Source organism: Oryzias latipes, chromosome 23 (assembly GCF_053564925.1).
Source record: "Oryzias latipes strain Hd-rR chromosome 23, Olatipes_Hd-rR_3.1".
Lineage (NCBI taxonomy): Eukaryota > Metazoa > Chordata > Actinopteri > Beloniformes > Adrianichthyidae > Oryzias > Oryzias latipes.
The window spans coordinates 16,965,443-16,988,416 of record NC_136259.1 but is presented as its reverse complement, the minus strand read 5'-3'; the positions used below and the strand labels follow the sequence as shown (position 1 = coordinate 16,988,416).

The following is a 22,974-nucleotide window of genomic DNA, read 5'->3' as shown; positions in this document are numbered from 1 at the left end:
GTTTCATCCTTACTCTTCTTTTTGTCCTGCTTCCCTTCTTTTCTGCTTTTTTTTCCATCCAAACACCTGCTCAGTCTGTTCAGTCTTGGCATGTATGTCTATTGGATGTATGCCCTACTTTCACTCCCCTTCACATCACTACAGATCAGGTGAGGCCACTGGCTGGCATCAATCTTAAGCAGGTCACATGACCTTTCCGGCTGGGATTTGATTGGCTGAAGGCATTAAGAGGCAGGCTGAAAGAGAATGGGCTTACAGATGTTGCTGCCACACTTATCAAAACACAAGCAGGAATTCAGGCAGCAATCAGCTTTATGAACAACTGTTCGGGTTGGATTTTTCAGACTTTGGCACAGATCTGTGTATGTTTACTCTGTTTACTAGTTTTGCTCATTTTTCTTAGTAAAATGTCTGGTGTTATACAACCAATTAGTGTAACATATAAGTAGAGAATAATGGGCAAACATTTGTTTGCTGTTAAAAAATTTTAAAGTTACATTTGGACAAATATTTTATTATTTATCAAGAAACGGGGTTGTCCACAAACATAGACCTCAAGGATTTTAATTTTTTCTTTTTCTTTGAGATTATCAATTCATTTTTATTTTGTTTTGTACAATTCTTGAATAAATAGTTATAATAATTTCAAAAATAATACAGGCCAGCATATCTTTGTTGGTTATATCGTAGTTATAACAGAGAATCCTGGTGTTATAAACAACAAACTCTGTCTTGTTATAGTTTTTATATTTTTACCACTTTTTCACTGGTCGTTTTTAAAAACTGTTCAAGTTTGAGATTAATTGCTGCATCGTTGGAGCTTGTGCTTCATCATTGTAAATGTGCAGCAGCATGTGAACATGTTAATTAGGGCCCGAGCACGGAGTGCAAGGACCCTATTGTAATTCGAATGTTTATTATTATTATTATTATTAGGGCCCGAGCACGGAGTGCAAGGACCCTATTGTATCTGTAAGAGTTATTATTATTATTCTTTTTCTTCCGACGGAAGAGTCGCCTTTTTGAGGCCTTTAACATACCCCAAAACTCACCAAATTTGGCACACACATCAGGAGTTGCGAAAAATTTCGTATTTTACAGGAGATTGGCATGGGCGCACAAAAACGGCTCGACAGCGCCACCTACAGTGACATTTGTCCCGAGCCCCCGCATATGCTTTGACATACAAGCTTGATTTTTTCAGGACATGTTCATCAGATGGAAACCTACAAAAAAGTCTCTTGGTACCAAGCTGTCAGTCGCACAGGAAGTCTGCTATATTGGTGTCAATATGTCATTTTTGCTCTATTTTGGACATTTGTAGGCCTCCTTCTAGAACGAACTCCTCCTAGAGATTTATGAATAATGACTCCAAACTTTGGTTTTGTAAACTAGACCCATGTCCAATGTTAAATTGCGAAGCTTTAAAGGTATTAAGGATGTTTGTGACCGTGGCGGCGCGTCGAACTTGGAGGTCATTTTGAAAACACGCCATGAAAAGAAAAATGGCCATTACTCAGCCATGCAAAATCCAATCTGATCCAAAGTTGATATGCATGATTGTAGTCTGACTCTGAACACATCTGCAGTGGAAGAATCTGGAGCAAGTGTAGCGCCACCTGCTGGCAGCAGGAAATGACATGTTTGACTTGGAGCATCACTGCTCCAAGTAGGATGAGCCGACACACCTCAAAATGATGTCCACCTGTTGAAAAGCCATTGAAGTTTACTCTGATAAAAAGCCATAACTTTCAACGCAGGGGTGTGGTCGTGACAGAGCGGCGAAGTTGGGCGTCTCGCCGTGCACACAAAAGTTGCTCTCACGTGCACATTCCTTGTCCAATCTCACTGAAATTCAATGGAGGTAATGAGGCTTCCATTCTGAACCAATGGATATGACAATCTTGGACGAACTCCACAGCGCCACCTAGATATTGACAAATACATTTTATGTCACATTCTGACCTATCTTTTCTCTGCGCTTCGTCCGACGTGCATGAAATTAAAACTGGAGATACTCAGAAAGGTCATCTCTCATCATCTAAAATTTCATGGGTGTACATCTGACTGTGCCTTCATAAGGCCCCCCCAAACAGGAAGTGGTCAATTGCACTTACTCATAAAACAAAGCTTCATAGCAAATCAGCCGTTTGTCTCAGGAAGCTGAGATTTCAGAGTTAGATGCCTCTTACAAATCTCCAACTTTGATAGATAGCACTATAGGGTCTACGAGAAACTTCATACCGGTGTTTTTCCTATGCAATTTTGGACTGAACAAAGATTTTTAGCATAAATTCTGTTTAGGTTATCAGCACCAAGAATTCAACTTTCATAGGCATTTATGTGCTACTGCTTCCTAAAAAAATTCAGAATTATTGAAGTTACAGGTGAACTTTTAGACATCATTTCATCCAAAAAGGTCCGAAAACGTCTTTTTAGGCAAAACTGCAAACACCTATTTTTTTGCATAACTTATCTTTCAAATATCAGCACAAAAAAATTAAAAACGGTAGGGATCTGTGTTTGCTGCCTTCCACATTTTTTTCAGACTTAAAAGTGTAACAGATGATTTATAAAAAATCCTTTTTCATCCAAAAACCTGTGTTAAATCTGTCTAGACTCCAAACAAACATTTTTTTATGGTAACTTATGTTTCAACAATCGACACCAATTTTCACAGACCTATAGCTGAACATGTCCCATAGCTACCTGAATATTTTCATAGATATAAAATGAACTGGTCATTCTAACATCTGGCATTCTAACATCTAACATCTTACATGTCAAAGCCTCTCTCAGCCTGGCTCTGCTGAAGGAGTCGTGTTACAACCCCGCCCCCTCCTGCTGGGACCCCTGCTATGTAAATTAGCAAGCAGTGAACAGAGAGATGAGGAGTAAGAATGACCATTATTCAGGCATGCATAATCCAAAGACAGCCAGTTAAACACTGAAAGACATATCTTTTCGGTATGTCTTTCATACATCTTTAGTATTAAAAACTCTCCAAGATGAATGTGCCTGACTCCACCTGCAGGTGGATCACAGACTTCCTGACGGACAGACAGCAGTATGTGAGGCTGGGGAAGCTCGTCTCAGATACTCGGACCACAAGCACCGGATCCCCCTAGGGCTGTGTCCTTTCACCCCTGTTACTCTCCCTGTACACAAACAGCTGCACAGCTGGTCACCTGTCTGTCAAACTCCTGAAGTTTGCTGACGACACCACACTCATCGGCCTCATCTCTGACGGAGATGAGTCGGCCTACAGGAGTGAAATAGCCAGGCTGGTGTCATAGTGCAGCGCTAACAACCTGGAGCTTAATGCTCTGAAGACAGTGGAGATGACAGTGGACTTCAGGAAGGCCCCAGCCCCCCTCCCCCCTGTCATCCTCTGTGACTCCCCGGTGACCTCTGTGGAGTCCTTCTGCTTCCTGGGAACCATCATCAGCCAGGACCTCAAGTGGGAGCAGAACATCAGCTCCATCACTAAGAAGGTCCAGCAGAGGATGTACTTCCTGAGGCAGCTGAAGAAGTTTCACCTCCCTGAAAAGATGCTGGTAGACTTTTACACCGCCATCATCGAATCCACCCTCACGTCCTCCATCACAGTCTGGTTCGCTGCGGCCACGGCCAGAGACAAGGCCAAGTTGCAACGCGTCATCCACTCAGCAGAGAAGGTGATCGGCTGCCACCTCCCGTCTCTCCAGGAACTGCACATCTCCAGGACCTGGAGGCGGGCAGCCAGGATTGTAGCCAACCCCTCTCATCCAGGACATAATCTCTTTCTGCCCCTCCCTTCTGGCAAGAGGCTCCGGTCCATCAGGACCAGGACCTCGCGCCACAAGAACAGCTTCTTCCCCACTGCAGCCAGCCTGCTGAACAGAACCCCAACTCCCCCAGGTGACCCCCCCCTCCCCCCCCCGCCCACCAAAGGACTGTCGGTGCCACTTACAGGCCCCACCATCCCAGCCCATCTGTGCTCCCACTTTAATTCACCTTACTCTACTGTATATAGTGTGTTGTTGTTGTTAACTTAATTTTTAACTTATTCTTAATTGCACTATACACCAAGTCAAATTCCTCGTTTTGTAAAGTGCGCTCTACTGAACCTGGCAATAAAACTTTTTCTGATTCCTGATTCTGATTCTGATTCTATTAATCATTGTTTTTTATCTATTCAAAATGCAATTAAATCAATATTTTATCTTTTTTCTTTTCCTTTTTCTTTTTTTTTATCTCTTATATCCTTTTTTATAATCAATGTTTGAACTTCTTTTCCTTTCTATTGTCATGGTTTCAGTTTGTTGTCTTTTTTTTCGCTTTAGTTCTTGTTCTGTCTTGTTTGGTTCTGTTTCCAGTTTTATTTTGAAAGGTTTCCTGTCTTGTCATGTTTCTTGAGTTTTACTTCCTTTGGTCCCCATCTGCCCTAATCGTGTTCACCTGTGTCTTGTCTGCCCTGTCTGTATATAAGTCTTGTCTCTGCCTTCCTCCTGTGCTGGTCCATTAACTTCTGCTCATGTTGATCACGTCTTCTTGTCTGGCGTCCATGTCCCTTGCCATGCCACAGTAAGTTTTTGTTTTTAGTTTTGTCATCCTGCTCTGCAGCGCTTTTTGTTAGTTAAATAAACCCACTTGCCCTGAACCCGTTTGCCTCCCGTCTCTGCGCCTGGGTCCTACCTGCTCTCGAGCCTCCCCCCCACACGACATCTATACATCCAATGAAATTAAACTACAAATCAACAAACACAACTGATAACAAATGTCTCTAAAAAATGATGTGTATATTTGCAGAACCTTAAAAACACCAAACAAATAACAAATGCTTCCCAATTAAAGCACAAAAAATGGAACACAAAATGTAAAACCCAAGTTAGAAATTGCAATTTGAAAAAGATACTTTTTTCAGCAGCTTTTCAAAATCAATCACCAATTCTACTCTTCTGTAAATGAAACAAAGAACTCCAGAACAATGAAGCCATTTCTCTAAGTCTCTCTCACCTTCAGTTTTAAACAAGGTCTGTGAAAATCCACCATACATTGGTCACATGAACTCAGAGACCTGCTAAAAGTGCACAATTGTAAAAGCTCTTTTATATAGACAACTGTTTGTTTGCTTAGAGCTCTAAATATAAAAAAAAATGCTTTTCTATCACCTAGACACAGATGGAGAACCATATCAACTGGATTAATAACAGGGTGGCATGTTTAGACAACATGAAGCTGTCCATCACATTTTTGACCTAAACATGTAAACACATCCTTGGCTCTGCGGTTAGGAAATGGTATTTGGGAATCTCTTTATACCAGGAGCCAGCCTGGCCATTGGAACATCGCCACAGTGCCCATCCAGACTGGGACAGCAACGGGGTCCACTTCAGAGCCGTGAGCTGCTGTGTTTAACTCCAGCTGTCCCAGCAAGGGAGACAACTGCAGCAACATCCACTGACCAAGCTGACAAGCCCTGGCAGAAAAGATCCCCACAAGAAAAACACTGGCTCAGGCAGGCTGGTCAAAAAAAAATAGTTTTGCCAATGTCTTGCAGCTCGCAGATCAAGTGGTTTAGTTTTCCAGTAATGTCAGTCAAGAATGCAAGTTCAGATTCACAATGTTCATATTCACCATATTCAACAGACATCTCCTCCAATAGCACCTTAAAAATCCTGTGCTGTTTTGCTTTGCAGCTGAGGTTGTTTACGATTTTCAGAATAAGAGTCATTATATGTCCAGAGCCAATCACTTCTGCACATAAGGCCTGCTGGTGAATGACGCAGCAGTAATGCAGACATTTTGGAAAGTCTGGGTCAGCTTTACAGTGAGTGATGAAACCTGTTTGTCTATTAATCATAGCAGGAGTCCCATCTGCAGTCACTGCTACCAGCTTTTCTAATTGTACCTTTTTCTGCACAAAAACTCCTTCACCGTGTTATACATTTCAACTCCTCTTGTAGTTGTCTGTTAGGGCAGATGTGTCAGGAGTTCTTCTCTTGTGGAAACCAAAAGCTATGCTGTACTGTTGCCGTCCACAGACTCATCACACTGGACGTTAACCACCTGCACTTTGCAAGATCCCGGTCCAGCTAATTGGCCAAGTTATCAGACATAGCTGACACTCATCTAGACATTGTAGTGGAAATTGAATGAGTTCTATTGTTCTCATCCATAGGGACAGTGATAGCAATTATCATCATTGCTTGAATTTTTTTCATGCTATATGCAAAAGTCTTTGTCCCTTAAGGCAACAGATTACAGCCCCCCCCCCCCCCCCCCCCCCCCCCAGGCTGCTGTTGTATTAACAATAGCTTGGAGCTCCAGAATGGACAAGAAAAAACGACGAGAATGGCTCGAGCAGGGCGTTGCTCACGGGGCGGTCGCTCGTGCCATGCGGTCGCACGTGCTCGGGCCCGCTAAATGCTACTTGTAGCTTTAATTATTATTATTATTCTACCGGAAGAGTCGCCTTTTTGAGGCCTTTAACATACCCCAAAACTCACCAAATTTGGCACACACATCAGGAGTCGCGAAAAATTTCGTATTTTATAGGAGATTGGCATGGGCGCAGAAAAACGGCTCGATAGCGCCACCTACAGTGACTTTTGTCCCGACGCCCCGCATACGCTTTAACGTACAAGCTTGATTTTTACAGGGCATGTTCTTCAGATGGAGACCTACAAAAAAGTCTGAAAGGACCCACCTGTCACTCGCACAGGAAGTCTGATATATTGAGGTCAATATGTCATTTTTGCTCCATTTTGGACATTTGCAGGCCTCGCTCTAGAACGAACTCCTCCTAGAGATTTGTGAATAATGACTCCAAACTTTGGTTTTGTAAACTAAACACATGTCCGATGTTAAATTGCGAAGCTTTTAAGTTTTTACGGATGTTTGTGACCGTGGCGGCGCGTCGAAAATGGAGGTCATTTTGAAAACACGCCATGAAAAGAAAAATGGCCATTACTCAGCCATGCAAAATCCAATCTGATCCAAAATTGATATGCATGATTGTAGTCTGACTCTGAACACATCAGAAGTGGAAAACTCCAGAACAGGTGTAGCGCCACCTGCTGGTAAAAGGAAATGACATGTTTTACTTGGAGCATCACTGCTCCAAGTAGGATGAGCCGACACACCTCAAAATGATGTCCACCTGTTGAAAAGCCATTGATGTTTACTCTGATAAAAAGCCATAACTTTCAATGCGGGGGTGTGGTCGTGACAGAGCGGCGAAGTTGGGCGTCTCGCCATGCACACAAAAGTTGCTCTCACGTGCACATTCCTTGTCCAATCTCACTGAAATTCAATAGAGGTGATGAGGCTTCCATTCTGAACCAATGGATATGACAATCTTGGACGAGCTCCATAGCGCCACCTAGATATTGACAAATACATTTTATGTCACATTCTGACCTATCTTTTCTCTGTGCTTTGTCCGACATTCATAAAATTACAACAGGAGATACTCATAAGGGTCTTCTCTCATCGTCTAAAGTTTCATGGGTGTACACCTGACGGTGCCTGCGCAAGCCACCACCAAACAGGAAGTGGTTGATTGCGTTGCAGTCAGATAATTAAAAATTCATAAAAAATCAGCCGTTTGTATCACGAGGCTGAGATTTCAGAATGAGAGGCCTCTTACATATCTCCAACTTAGATACACAGCACTTGCATGGGTGAACAAAAAACGGCTCAATAGCGCCACCTACCATGTTTGTTTTTGAGAGCCCCGCCATGTTCTTTAACATACAAGCTTGATTTTTACAGGACATGTTCATCAGATAGAAACCTACAAAAAAGTCTCTTGGTACCAAGCTGTCAGTCGCACAGGAAGTCTGCTATATTGGTGTCAATATGTCATTTTTGCTGTATTTTGGTCATTTGCAGGCCTCGTTCTAGAACGAACTCCTCCTAGAGATTTTTGAACAATGACTCCAAACTTTGGTTTTGTAAACTAAACACATGTCCGATCTTAAATTGCGAAGCTTTTAAGTTTTTACGGTTGTTTGTGACCGTGGCGGCGCGTCAAAATTTGAGGTCGTTTCGAAATCACGCCATGAAAAGAAAAATGGCCATTACTCAGCCATAAATAATCTAATCTGATCCAAATTTGTTGTGCATGATTGTAGTCTGACTTTGAACACATCTGCAGTGGAAAAATCCGAAACAGGTGTAGCGCCACCTGTTGGCAACAGGAAATGACATGTTTTACTTGGAGCATCACTGCTCCAAGTAGGATGAGCAAACACACCTCAAAATGACGTCCACCTGTTGAAAAACCATTGAAGTTTACTCTGATGAAAAACAAATCTTTCAACGCGGGGGTGTGGTCGTGACAGAGCGGCGAAGTTGGGTATCTCGCCATGCACAAATGTTGCTCTCACGTTCACATTCCTTGTCTGATCTCACTGAAATTAAATAGATTTGATGAAACTTCCATTCTGAACCCATGGATATGACAATTTTGGACGAGCTATATATGTTCATAAATGATCATGAAGCATGATCATATAATCAAGCTTCATAGGAAATCAGCCGTTTGTCTCAGGAAGCTGAGATTTCAGAATTAGATGCGTCCTACAAAGCTCCACGTTTGAAAAGCAGCACTATACGTACGAGAAACATTTAACCACCTTAATCACCCTATTGTGCTGAAAGCAAATTTTTGGACATTTTGACTCAAGCAAATATTTTTATCATAACATCTGTTTAGTTTATCAGCACCAAAATAAAAAATATTTACATTTATAAAATGAACTGGTCAACTCTAGGATTTTATTTATTCAATCTTACATCCTCAAGCTTTTCATCAGTCTCCCCTGCTGCAGGAGTGGAGTTAGCCCCCCCCCCAACCCCCGGCTGTGTGCTCACATGTAAATTAGCCAGGAGTGGCAGACAGAAAGTAGAACAGTTAGAAAGCCTAGTTCAACACTAAATTACAGCAATTTCCTTTGTTTTGTTTGTCTTTTATACATCCTTAGCACTAATCATTGCTTTTTTATTCATCCAAAATACAATTAACTTTATATTTTATCTTTTTTTTTTTTACAAACAAAATATATGAATGTGCTCCAAAACAAAACCCAGTCTCAGTACACTCCTACAGATGTAACATCAGACAGTAAATGTCTCTTTTATGCTTTTTTAATCAATGCTGCAACTTCTTTTCATTTCCTTTCAATACATCCAAAGAAATTAAACTACAACGACAACAAACACAACACATAGCAAATGTCTCTAAGAAGATTATGTATATACATTATGTACCACCTTTAAACACCAAATAAATAACAAATCTTTCTAATACAATCACAAAAAATGGAACACAAAATGTAAAACCCAAATTAGAAATTGCAATTTTAAAAAGATACATTTTTCAGCAGCTTTTCAAAATCAATCACATATTTTACTCTTCTGTGGATGAAACAAAGAAGTCCAGAATAATGTAGCCACTTCTCCAAAGTCTCTGTCACCTTCAGTTTTAAACAAAGTCTGTGAAAATCCACCATACATTGGTCACATGTATTCAGAGACCTGCTAAAAGTCCACAATTGTAAAAGCTCTTATATAGACAACTGTTTGTTTGCTTGGAGCTCTAAATATAAAAAAATGCTTTTCTATCACCTAGAAACAGATGGAGAACCACATCAACTGGATTAGTAACAGGGAAACATGTTTAGGTTTAAACTTACATCAATAGACAACATGAAGCTGTTCATCACATTTTTGACCTAAACATGTAAACACATCCTTGGCTCTGCGGTTAGGAAATGGTACTTGGGAATCTCTTCATACCAGGAGCCAGCCTGAACATTGGAACATCACCACAGTGCCCATCCAGACTGGGACAGCAACGGGGTCCACTTCACAGCCGTGAGCTGCTGTGTTTAACTCCAGCTGTCCCAGCAAGGGAGACAACTGCAGCAACATCCACTGACCAAGCTGGCAAGCCCTGGCAGAAAAGATCCCCACAAGAAAAACACTGGCTCAGGCAGGCTGGTCAATAAAAAAAAATAGTTTTGCCAATGTCTTGCAGCTCGCAGATCAAGTGGTTTAGTTTTCCAGTAATGTCAGTCAAGAATACAAGTTCAGATTCACCATATTCATATTCACCAGATTCAGCAGATATCTCCACCAATAGCACCTTAAAAATCCTGTTCTGTTTTGCTTTGCAGCTGAGGTTTTTTATGATTTTCACAATAGGAGTCATTATATGTCCAGAGCCAATCACTTCTGCACATAAGGCCTACTGGTGAAAGAAGCAGCAGTAATGCAGACATTTTGGAAAGTCTTGGTCAGCTTTACAGTGAGTGATGAAACCTGTTTGTCGGTCAATCATAGCAGGAGTCCCATCTGCAGTCACTGCTACCAGCTTTTCTAATGGTACCTTTTTCTGCACAAAAACTCCTTCACCGTGTTATACATTTCAACTCCTCTTGTAGTTGTCTGTTAGGGCAGATGTGTCAGGAGTTCTTCTCTTGTGGAAACCAAAAGCTATGCTGTACTGTTGCCGTCCACAGACTCATCACACTGGACGTTAAACCACCTGCACGTTGTAAGATCCCGGTCCAGCTAATTGGCCAAGTTATCAGACATAGCTGACACTCATCTAGACATTGTAGTGAAAATTGAATGAGTTCTATTGTTCTCATCCTTAGGGACAGTGATAGCAATTATCATCATTGCTTGTTTCTTAATCTGATAAAAACCTTCTTCTACTTGATGAGAAAATGAGCAGGTCTAAACGAGGCTTAGATTTAAGAATTTTTTTCATGCTATATGCAAAAGTCTTTGTCCTTTAAGGCAACAGATTATAGTCCCCCCCCCCCCCCCCCCCCCCCACAGGCTGCTGTCATATTAACATTAGCTTGGAGCTCCAGAATGGACAAGAAAAAACGACGAGAATGGCTCGAGCAGGGCGTTGCTCACGGGGCGGTCGCTCGTGCCAGGCGGTGGCACGTGCTCGGGCCCGCTAAATGCTACTTGTAGCTTTAATTAATCCTCATTACCTTCAGGCACTGGGGTAACTTCCCTGTTATGGGTCAGGGTGCCAGGAAGCTCCCAGTGATCTATCCTCTCTCCAACTTCTTTTTTCCATGGTGGCACTTTCACCGATTTTCATCTCATGTTATCTCAAAAACAAAGCTGTTTTTTTGTGTGCTTTTTCTCCAGCATTTCAAACTGCTGATAGACGAGCTTCATGTCAGAGGAGAAGGAAAAGTAAAAAATGCAATGAAGGAGTCTTTCAAAATCCTGAATGAGGTCTGTTCTCAGTTTAAAAAATCCCTGTCTTACATAAAACCATGAATACAATTACTCAGAATTGTGAGAAAATCTTTATTAAACTGCACTCTCACGCCTCCATGGGTTCATTTGAGTACAAACTGTTAAGAATGAGTCCGTTCTGAGTGCATTTGTGTGTTTAGGCTGCGGCGCTGGGGCAGGGCAGCCTGTGCAATCAGGCCATCATGCTGATAACAGACGGCGCTATGGAAGACTTTCAGGATGTCTTTCAGGAGTTTAATTGGCCAGATCGACGAGTAAGACACACAGAAACTGAAAGATGGACAAAAACAAGCATCAGTGGCATTTATTTATATCTCTTTAGCATTACTTGTGCTTAGTTTCTCAAGAATTTCATTAAACGAAACATTATTGTCTCTCCAGGTTCGAGTCTTCACTTATCTAATTGGACGGGAAATGACTTTTGCAGAAAATGTTAAGTGGATTGCCTGCAACAACAAAGGTAAAATGAGATGACTTTTAGGCTTAAATGTCTTGTCTAAAAAGAAGGAAATGGATTCTTTTATAATAGTAAGCATTAATCTAGTGGTAGAGTTCAAACTGTTGTAACAACGGGAATGTTTTTAAAATGATTTTTCAGTAATAGTTCCCTAAAATTTACAGAACTGACCTCAAAAAATAAAAATTAAAAAGTTTTCTTGCTGCAGAAAGTAGCTGTTGTCTGGTTATTTTTCATGGGTCACCCCGGGCAAAAAATCTAACTTGCATTCACGTCTTTATTGTTACCAGTTCCAATTGTTACGAAATCCATCCTTTATTTCCGTGTGTAGAGGAATTTTGTCTTTAAAGTAACACAAATATTAGAATGAAAAATCCCAAATCACTCAATAATTTTGAACTCTGGCTTTTTTTTTAGCAGAGTTTTAGCACTGATTAAAATCTGGTACATATTTATCTTTGAAATGTTGCACATTTTTTTGTTATTGACATATCCCTATCTAACATTCCTAAATAATTGTTTTACTGAATGATTCTAAATGTTCTTCAACTTGGATCACTGTGTAAATGAGTGTTTGCGTGTGTTCTGCAGGCTACTACACACACGTGTCCACACTGGCTGATGTCCAGGAAAATGTTATGGAATATCTCCATGTTCTCAGCAGGCCAATGGTTATCAACCACGACCACGATATAATCTGGACTGAAGCCTACATGGACAGTGTGGTCAGTCTGCCTTTTTTTCTGTCATATTTATAGCTTTTTTTACGCTCTGTTTTTGCCTTACCTTTAGCTGTTTAACTGTTTAAAAGACAGTTAGCATTTTTATTTCACTTTTATTCTAAAGTGCCAGATTAGAACCAATGCCATTTTAGGGATTTATACAGAGTTTAAAAAAATCTAAGCTCATGGGGATTACAATCTAACATTTTTCAATTGAGCTTCCATGATTACATTTATATTTATGGCACCATAAACACTCAAAATACCTAACTTTGTGCTATTTTTTAAATCTATCTCTGTCCTGAGATGTCATAATGTGACCTTAAAACGACACATTTTCATCTTACATTGAGAGACTTCCAATAGAACCTTTCTGAAAGTTTGGATATCTGTCTTGACCTTTTGGGTCATAGACAGAAAACCTTTAAAATGTTCCTTCCTCCCTCGGTGGCTTCCTCCCACCGTCCAAAAACATGCTTCATAGGTTAATTGGTTAATCTAAATTGTTCCTAGGTGTGAGAGTGCGCATGATTGTGGACACACTACCCTGCGACAGACTACCTGTCCAGGGTGCCCCCTACCTTCGCCCACAAGTGACCGGGATAGGCTCCAACAGCCCCGTGACCCCAAAAGGGAATAAACGGAAGAAGATGAATGAATGAATGAATGAATGAATGAATGAATGAATGAATGAATGAATGAATGAATGAATGAATGATTTTTTGTGCTTGATCGAACTTCTGTCTGTGTTGGTAACAGATGTACTATGTGCCCTATTATTTAATTAATGGTCACTGAGAAAATGTTTATTCTTTTTTCTCACTTTCCAGGCATCCCTTTCTTTTTTCATCTGTTTTATCTGTTTCATTTATATCACATCAATAGAGTTTCATTTTATCCATTTAACTGTTTTCCCCTCATTCTTCACCTTCAGCTTCCTAATAAAAATGAGGTAATGATGTTAGGGCTTAGTTCAGCTTTGCAAATGTTAGTCATACAATGTGTATTGTGGTGTTTTGTTTATCCTTTTGTTTCATCAGTTAGTAGCCAAAACTAATAGTTCCTTGTTAGCTTGATAATCTTGCTCCTAGTTAGATTTGGCATAATAACCTTAAATTTCCACTTGACAATTAATATTTTAATAATGTGGTTTAGTCACTGTATTTTTTGTTGTTGTTTACAGCTGTTTAACACTCAGGCGCAAAGTCTGCTCATGATGACTTCAGTAGCAATGCCTGTGTTCAGCAAAAAGGAAGAAACAGTAAGTCATGTTATTGCTACACAAAGCAGCTTTTTTTGTTTTCTTACGGATAATCCCTTCAGGGGTCGCCACAGTTTATAAAGCAGTTGTATAATAGAAAATTGTTGGAAATCCTGTTAGGAATGCATATTCTTATAGGTTATTGTCTGTGCGCAAGCAGTAAATGCTTGATGTACATTGTCTTTGTGTCCAAATAAATCCAGTGGTGGAGCTAGAATATTTTACACGGGGGAGCGGGAGAGGGGGGCAGAAGTCTATGGAAGGCAGAGTGGAAGGTCATTGCAAATTAAAGGATCAAAAATACCTATTTCATACAGTTTTGCTGTTGTTATTAAAATTAAAACAGCAATTCTTTTAATTGAGGTGCTAATTCTAATATAAATCAGTAGCAAATAGAAGTGCGGAAATTCTTGAACGATAAAAATGAACATCTAATATGTAATTTAATTTAAAAAAATCAAATATATATTTACATATTGAACCTTTACAACAAAAAGAAGAAAATATTTTCAAATATTCTCTAAACAACTTAAAAGGCAACTGCCCTCCCGTAGCTCCGCCCCTGAATAGATATTTCTATGCTATTGTTTCTACATCATTGACTTTAATGAAAGCAAAAGACCATGACATGTTACATACCTTCTGGTTCTTGCACACTGACTTACATTGACAGCTAATTAAATGAGTATTTAATCAAATAAACCCATTTGTGTAGCTGCAATGAATCTGACAACTTAAAGAGAACCAGAACCCGCTTCAAATCTTCACTGAGAGCTTTCAGTTTACATTTTTTCTGATCCATCAATGTTTTTATGCTTTAAAAGCTCTAAAAGTTGGATATTTTTTTAATTTGCAGAAGGGTTTTTTGTGTACTTGGAATGGTCTGGCTACCTGTCCAGAAATGTTCCTGCCTCTGAAACAGCTGTAGATTGGCTCCAGTTTAACCGTGACCCTAAACATTACGACTAAAAGTAACACAACCAGGATGCTTGATTTTACTACTAACTGAAATCAAATGATTCAAACAGACTTTGGCTCCGAACCCCTTTCTTTTGTTGCTAGTTGTCTCATGGGATATTGCTGGGGGTCGTGGGAACTGATGTGGCCTTGAGAGAACTGATGAGATTAGCTCCAAGATACAAGGTAAATAATTAATTAAACACACTAATCTAACTCAGTATTAAAACCACATGTTAATTGGTGGTTAATTAAAAGGAAATGTGCAATCAGAAAGATGTTTGAAGCTCTGCATTCCCCTGTATGTGATTGTTCTCATCTGTCCTTACAGCTGGGTATCCAAGGTTACGCTTTCCTCATCACCAATAATGGTTACATCCTGTCTCATCCTGACCTGCGACCTTTGGTAAAGAGTAACTTTGAGCTTTTGCGTCAGTGATTGCACATACTGATTTATAAGCTCTCCTTCTTCCTCTTGCTTTGTTTGGTAATAGTATAAAGAAGGGAAGAAGCTGAAGCCCAAACCCAACTATAACAGTGTTGACCTTTCTGAGGTGGAATGGGAAGACACTGAAGAAAAAGTGAGATACCCATTGTTGTCCTTTTCAGTCCCCTATTTTTCCTTTTAACGTTAATAAACAAATTCAGCTCCACAAGTTGTGCGTTTTCTGTCGGTTTTAAAAGCTGAGGACAGCCATGGTCAAAGGAGAAACGGGAACTCTGTCTTTAGATGTGAGAACCTCAGTGGATAAAGGAGTAAGTTTGGTTTTAGAAGATTCATGCAATTTAACCACAGCTTTGGTTTTGTTTCCATTGTGTTTTCCATCAATTTTTCTTATCTGTGCTTCACAGAGGAGGGTGTTGTTCTTGAGAAATGATTACTTCTACACAGACATCAAAGAAACACCTTTCAGGTTGGTCTTTTTGTGCCAAATACCCATATATGCATTAAAAAAAACGATAATATGCTGATTAGTAATTTAAAAGGTATTACAGTTGTTTAAGATATCGTTTATAGCTAAATCCAATATGCTGTGGCTTTTAAATGTTTATTGTTTAAACTGTTAAGTAACATGATTCTTTTATTTCTGTTGGCAGTCTTGGTATCGTGTTGAGTAGGGGATATGGAGAGTATATCTTCACAGGAAACGTTTCAGTAGAGGATGGTAAGTTCTTTATTTGTTTCAGTTTTAGTTTCTAACATCGTTTCTTACCTGATTTTTTTCTTCAGGTCTTCATGACTTACTGACCCCGGATCTGACCATAGCCAACGAGTGGTGAGTTTGTTTTGCAGAGTATAGACAGACACTAGTTATAGTTGACTTTTAAGGAATCGTTTTACCCTAAACCAACTATGTAGGACCTACTGTGAGACTGACATCGACCCAGCACATCGTAAACTGACCCAACTGGAAGCTGTGAAGAAATATCTCACAGGAAAAGAACCAGATCTGGACTGTAAGATTAGATTTTAAAGAAAAAAACATTTTAAAAACACTATATTTACAAAAGAAGTTATTATTTAAAATGAAACTCCTCCTCATTTGAATTGTACCTTTTATTCTCTCATAACAGGTGATTCTCAGTTGTTGCAGCAAACTTTATTTGACGCTGTGGTCTCGGCTCCTATGGAAGCGTACTGGACTGCACTAATGCTCAACACATCGGGGTCAATAGCAACAAACACAAACCTTTCCATTTTTTTTATTGTTTTTATTTACCTGATGACCTATTTTTGTTTAAAACATTTCCCTGTTTTTTTGCATCTAAATTCCTTTGTCAGGATGGATGACGGGATTGAAACAGCTTTTTTGGGGACTCGTTCAGGCTTGCTGAGATTCCAGAGATACGCCGGAATTGAAAAAAGAAGCGGCAGGTGAGTAATGCAATTATGCCTTTTTCAATGTGCATCAAGTCCTATTGCATCAATCAAATTTGTAACTTTTTATTCTAAATCAAATAAAGGAACCAAATTACAAAATTATATTAAAACTTAGCAGGGTGTTATTTCATTTTTCGTCCTGTGGTAGATTAGAAACTCAGCACCTCACTTAACGCAATACTCTATCGATTTTGCAAACATTTTAGAACAATATTATAATAGTGAAGCATCTTTATAGACTTTAATGTTTTCAGCTTCTCACAATTTTGTTTGATTTTTTTAGAATGCTCACTACTTTTGATTTGCTGGGTGCCTTTTTTGCTTTTACCTTTTATTCCTTTTTTTTTTTTAAAGTTTTAGTATTAACATATTTTCTACTCTCCACCGTTACTCTGTTATTCTGCTCTCAACATTAATCTTCTTCTGTTCTTCCTTATTTTTGCCTCTCCCTAGGTCTTTCCTGACCTCCACAGACATGGAGAATATGTTCACCCTGGATCATTTCCCAGTATGGTACCGCAGAGCAGCTGAGTATCCAGCTGGGCAGTTTCTATACTACATGCCCAGACAAGACACAAGAGGTAGAGGACATACCAGTTATTAACATAAACGCTTACACACTGCACACACAAAAACTTTGCTTTTTAGTGCTTTTTTTGTTTCCCCACTTATTTCTAGTTATCTGTAAACTGAGCTGATAATCTTTGTTGAGGTTCTTTAATGTACTCCAACTGTTTTTTTTTCACATCACTGTGTCGTGTTAAAATCAACAGAAATGTGTGTGAACTATTTATGTTATGTCTTCTTAGAACCATTTATTGCCTTATTTTTCTTTTCAAAAAGCACTCTAAAAAAAAGGTTAAAAACTGCAGTCATTCTGTTTATCATCACATCATACTAACTCTTAATATGCCATTTTAAAAGAACATGTTTAAAAGGAAAATTTAAAAAAAATATTTTATTAAGTTTTGTTTGTATGAGCTTTAAAAGTTAAAACGAATTGCTTTGAACCAACCTCTATGTAGTTTATTTCTAATTGTTATTGTTGCAAAATACATATATATGAAACTACACCTTCACATAATATAAAACCTTTAAATCAGAATTTTAACAATCAACTTTTAAATCATATTTGATGATTTGGGTAACTTTAACCGAAAAGTGTAAGGAGTCAATTTTTAAAAAACACCATTTGAAAATCTGATTCATAAAAGCAAAAATATTTACTAGATGTGTTAAAGTTAAGGTGAGGGGAAAAATATGGAGTTAATTAACTCCATAGAAAAAAAGTCTGTCATTTTCAGATGCATTCAGAGACTATGAGGCTGACTATAGTGCCACCTTGAGTGCGGAGGCGGTGGAACATCAAGAGGAGCAGGGAGGGAGGAAACGCAGGGACACAAAAGAGGATGCGGGTAGAGACCTGCTATAGAGACTTGGCATGTTTCATGTCTTCCTCTTATTTTTCTCCCTGCTCTAATGCATCAATAGCTTCCTGTTGCAACTGCAAAAGCATGCCAAATAAAACAGGAATCCTTCCTCACTTAAGGAAGAAGCTTTTAGACTCACATTAATGCTCTCATGTATATTTTCCCACATCTCATGCTCCTAATTTTATATATATATATATATATATATATATACAGTTCAGACCAAAAGTTTGGACACACCTTCTCATTCAAAGAGTTTTATTTATTTTCATGACTATGAAAATTGTAGATTCACACTGACATGTGGAATTATAACAAAAAAAAGTGTGAAACAACTGAAAATATGTCAAATTGTAGGTTCTTCAAAGTAGCCACCTTTTGCTTTGATTACTGCTTTCCACACTCTTGGCATTCTCTTGATGAGCTTCAAGAGGTAGTCGCCTGAAATGGTCTTCCAACGGTCTTGAAGGAGTTACCAGAGATGCTTAGCACTTGTTGGCCCTTTTGCATTCACTCTGCGGTCCAGCTCACCCCAAACCATCTCGAATGGGTTCAGGTCTAGTGACTGTGGAGGCCAGGTCATCTGGTGCAGCACCCCATCACTCTCCTTCTTGTTCAAATAGCCCTTACACAGCCTGGAGGTGTGTTTGGGGTCATTGTCCTGTTGGAAAATAAATGTTGGTCCAACTATACGCAAAGCGGATGGAATAGCATGATGCTGTAAGATGCTGTGGTAGCCATGCTGGTTCAGTATGCCTTCAATTTGGAATAAATCCCCAGCAGTGTCACCAGCAAAGCACCCCCACACCATCACACCTCCTCCTCCATGCTTCACAGGGGGAACCAGGCATGTAGAGTCCATCCGTTCACCTTTTCTGTGTTGCACACAGACACGGTGGTTGGGGCCAAAAATCTCTAATTTGGACTCATCAGACCAAAGCACAGATTTCCACTGGTCTAATGTCCATTCCTTCTGTTCTTTAGCTCTGTTCTGCTTGTTGCCTTTCTTTAGCAGTGGTTTCCTAGCAGATATTCTACCATAAAAGCCTGATTCACACAGTCTCCTTTCAACATCTGTTGTAGAGATGTGTCTGCTGCTAGAACTCTGTGTGCCATTGACCGGCTCTCTAATCTGAGCTGCTGTTAACCTGCCATTTCTGAGGCTGGTGACTCGGATGAACTTATCCTCCACAGCAGAGGTGACTCTTGGTCTTCCTTTCCTGGGGCGGTTCGCGCTTGAGCCAGTTTCTTTGTAGTGCTTCATGGTTTTCGTGACTGCACTTGGGGACAGTTTCAAAGTTTTTCCCAATTTTCCGACTAACTGACCTTCATTTCTTAAAGTAATGATGGCCACTCGTTTTTCTGTACTTAGCTGCTTTTTTTCTTGCCATAATACAAATTCTAACAGTCTATTCAGTTGGACTATCAGCTGTGTATCCACCTGACTTCTGCAAAACACAACTGATGGTCCCAACCCCTTTTATGAGGCAAGAAATCCAACTTATTAAACCTAACAGGGCACACCTGTGAAGTGAAAAACATTTCAGGTGACTACCTCTTGAAGCTCATCAAGAGATGACCAAGATTGTGCAAAGCAGTAACCAAATCAAACAGTGGCTACTATGAAGAACCTAGAATATGACATATTTTCAGTTGTTTCACACTTTTTGGTTATGTACATAATTCCACATGTGTTAATTCATATTTTTGAATCCTTTTTGAATGAGAAGGTGTGTCCAAGCATTTGGTCTGTACTGTGTGTGTGTGTGTGTGTGTATATATATATATATATATATATATATATATATATATATATATATATATATATATATATATATATATATATATATTTTTTTTTTTTTTTTTTTTTTTTTTGCATGATATTTTGTTTAAAAGGAGTTGATTGCAGAGATATAAATACATTTGTAACACAAACACATGTCCTTGTCCTCTTTTGAATGTATTATTTGATATCGTCCCCCCCATCTGTTTTAAGTACAACATCCAAAAAAATCTGGTTGAAATGTGTGCACTCTGCTGTTACAAGAATGACGACTAGAAGTGTAGGATTCCCTTTGTATTTTCAGGCACAATATTTAAAATAAACATAACATTTAAAGAAAATTAAAGCCAAAAAAAATGTTTTTTTAATTGTGATTTACTATGCATGCTTATAGATCAGTCATGCATGTTTGAAAGAAATGCATGCATTTTTTAGTGCATGTATTTAAATATTGTATCTTAGAATGGGGATCTAAAATGATTTTTTGTTGTTTAACCAGCAGGGAAGATAGTGATCAGTGCCACTGCTGTCACGGTGACTGTGGGAAAGAAAACCACCATAGCTGGAGGTAGGAAGACCTTTTCATGTTCTGTTTGTTGTAATCTGAACTATAGATTTATTCCTGGTTTTGCAACACAATATAGAATTTTAACAGTAGCAATTAAAAATCAATACTGAGAGAATAGCATCAAATAAATTGATATACAAATTTTATTCCTGTGTTTTCATTTTAGTTTACCTTTACTCTACATGCACTCTGCATAATGCAAATTATCAATCACTTGGCACAATAAAGCTAGTTTGTAAAATGCATTACTGTTAGTGATTTGTAAGAAAGTGTAGAAAAAATAACGATATATTAAAGTTATCAAAGTAATGCCTTTTAGTTAACAGGTGATGACAAATATAAAAGTTATGCATTATTTTACTTATATTTGTTTGGCATCTGGTGGTTTTGAGCCTCAAAGTTTGCATTAGAGCATTGACTTTCTGGTTTACCCCACTGCTAAAGAAAAATGATGTTTCGTTTTGACTCCTATATTGCAATTATTTTCAGAAAAACACCAAGATGTTAACATTATTTGTTGCCGATGGGATCACAATGAGGTCTTGGGTGGTGAATATGTGGATAAATATGACTATAATTATAATCATAACTGATTTTCTTATTTCCTATTTTTTGCTTCTTAGCTAAAAAACATGTTGCATTAAGGATAATTTTTCTAATGTCTTGGCAGCTCAGTTTGAGTCTTATGAGTTCTGCTTCATGATTTTGACCTAATTATAATGTTTTTTTCCAAATTAGCTTGCTAAAGCTAATGAAAAACATCCAAAGATTGTATGTTTTTCAACTTATCAAAATGTTGCAAGTTGGCCTCTCAAGTTGTCTTTGGGATAGATAATGTACCCCACATTGCTCATGCTGTTCCGGCTTGTGTCTTGTATGACAGGTCTGCCACCATGGGTGAAAAAGACTTCTGGCTGTAAAGCGCTTTAGGCCTTCATTTAAAATATAAAAGTGCTTTATAAGTCTATGCCACTTACCATAGAGTAGGTGCTGCTCTGCTTTACTGCGTCTTTGGACATTCTGTTTTCACATTTTGATTTTTGTTCCTCGTCTTTCTAATGTAAGATCTTGTTTTATATTCCTGTGTTTGCCTCGGTATAACCCAATATTTGACTTACGCTCTCATCAATCACAGTCATGAAAGAGACAACATGCTGCTTTCTTAGAATGTGCATATGGATGAGTTCTTTGACTTTTTAACAAGCAGTCAGAGTGATGAGTGGTTTATAAAAAAGCACAGGCTTAACTTGGTTGCACAGCTTTCTTAAAACTTTTCTCCAGTGTGAAAATTGTGCTAGATTAAAAAGCTGGAGGAAAATGCAGATTTCAAAATAAAAGTTTCATTGTTTATTCTAAAGATGCTGTCTGTCAATTTGAATAGTTTTTCCCCCATCTTGTTTCATCATTCTTTATCATTATTTTTATTTGGATTGTATTTCACATAATAACAAACAAACCAGAAATTAGGACAACAGTTCTTAAGAAGGCGTTAAAGTCCATGTTAAAAAACCACTGAGAATCTCTGAGAAGATATAAAGGAAGGAGTAAGAGCCACAAAGGGATGGAAACTGCTTCTTTAAAAAACTTTCTTCAACTGTCAAGTAGCTCTGCCATCTCACTGACTGAACCGTTTTTTACAGACCTGCTTACAATGTGCTCATCAGTGTGTGTTTGCAGGAGAAAGGCCCCATACCACTGCATCCATCCAACTAAACTGTCAGACATTTTTACCTTCACTGCCCCACATTTTCTTACATTTTTAATCACTATAAGCAAAAGAATGTACTTCAAAAGCTAAGCATTTACATGTCCTAAAGAAAATTCTATATAATATAAAAAAATTATAAACATTAAGCTTATATTAACAGTATGTTAAAATGACCCTGTGCTTAAAAACAGATTAATTTTCATTTTAGAATCACAACATTTTTTTTTGTCAATGTGCCCTAAATTTGCTGTGGTTTTCCATCATATGACCACTACGTGTCAGTGTTTAGCCAAGCAACACAATCAATCTTTTGCTAGCGTCTCTTTGAAGGCGAAACATTTGTGCTGGTTTGGTTGCTGATTTAATTTTAAACGTCTTTGATGAAGGATGCCTATTTGGTGTTCAAAGGTTTGATCTAAAATCAGTCAACAGCGACCAAAGAAAACTAAAACCTAACAAATCTCTACATGATAGTCTGAATTTAAATATATTCAATCCGCTCCAAACCAAGACCAATCATATAAGTAGGTACAAAGGACAGACTGAGAACGTCTGGAAATAATAAAAGGTGAAGGATAATTGACATGGTGAAGAAGGACAGGATGAAGTGATGACAGATGATTAGAGATGCTGAAAAAGATGCAGTCAACCAGACACACACAGAGATGGAGAACAGAGATGGGGCGAAGAAATTGAAAAGAATAAAAAGATGATGAGAGAGGTGGCAAAAAAGATGAATTGAGTTAGAGTGGAAAGAAAGGAGGAAGAAAATGGGAAATATAAAAGAGGACTGAAAAAAGAAGCTCTACTGTGGTTATATTTCGATGTTGGATGTTCCGCTTTATCCTTTGTTTTTATATCTTACGTGTGACATTATCAACCTTTCCTCCCACTCAAAACAATGTTTTCACCACTCTTGACAGAAAGCA

General features: G+C 38.7%; 1 protein-coding gene across 6 annotated transcripts in view; it reads left to right on the top strand.

Moving 5' to 3' along the window:
* Positions 1–22,974, top strand: part of cacna2d4a (calcium channel, voltage-dependent, alpha 2/delta subunit 4a) — a 91,523-nt gene that overhangs the window by 14,795 nt on the left and 53,754 nt on the right. For 3 of the 6 annotated variants that reach the window (XM_078942236.1, XM_078942237.1, XM_078942235.1), the window contains exons 11-28: positions 11,164–11,253; positions 11,418–11,531; positions 11,659–11,737; positions 12,326–12,459; positions 13,640–13,717; positions 14,780–14,860; positions 15,006–15,080; positions 15,169–15,255; positions 15,359–15,430; positions 15,527–15,588; positions 15,773–15,840; positions 15,906–15,951; positions 16,035–16,132; positions 16,250–16,343; positions 16,458–16,550; positions 17,010–17,137; positions 17,861–17,971; positions 20,269–20,337. In XM_078942236.1, coding sequence (XP_078798362.1) covers positions 11,164–11,253; positions 11,418–11,531; positions 11,659–11,737; positions 12,326–12,459; positions 13,640–13,717; positions 14,780–14,860; positions 15,006–15,080; positions 15,169–15,255; positions 15,359–15,430; positions 15,527–15,588; positions 15,773–15,840; positions 15,906–15,951; positions 16,035–16,132; positions 16,250–16,343; positions 16,458–16,550; positions 17,010–17,137; positions 17,861–17,971; positions 20,269–20,337 — 1,579 coding nt within the window. The remainder of the gene's footprint in view (positions 1–11,163; positions 11,254–11,417; positions 11,532–11,658; positions 11,738–12,325; positions 12,460–13,639; positions 13,718–14,779; positions 14,861–15,005; positions 15,081–15,168; positions 15,256–15,358; positions 15,431–15,526; positions 15,589–15,772; positions 15,841–15,905; positions 15,952–16,034; positions 16,133–16,249; positions 16,344–16,457; positions 16,551–17,009; positions 17,138–17,860; positions 17,972–20,268; positions 20,338–22,974) is intronic. The other 3 variants (XM_078942240.1, XM_078942238.1, XM_078942239.1) reach the window with 2 other exon arrangements.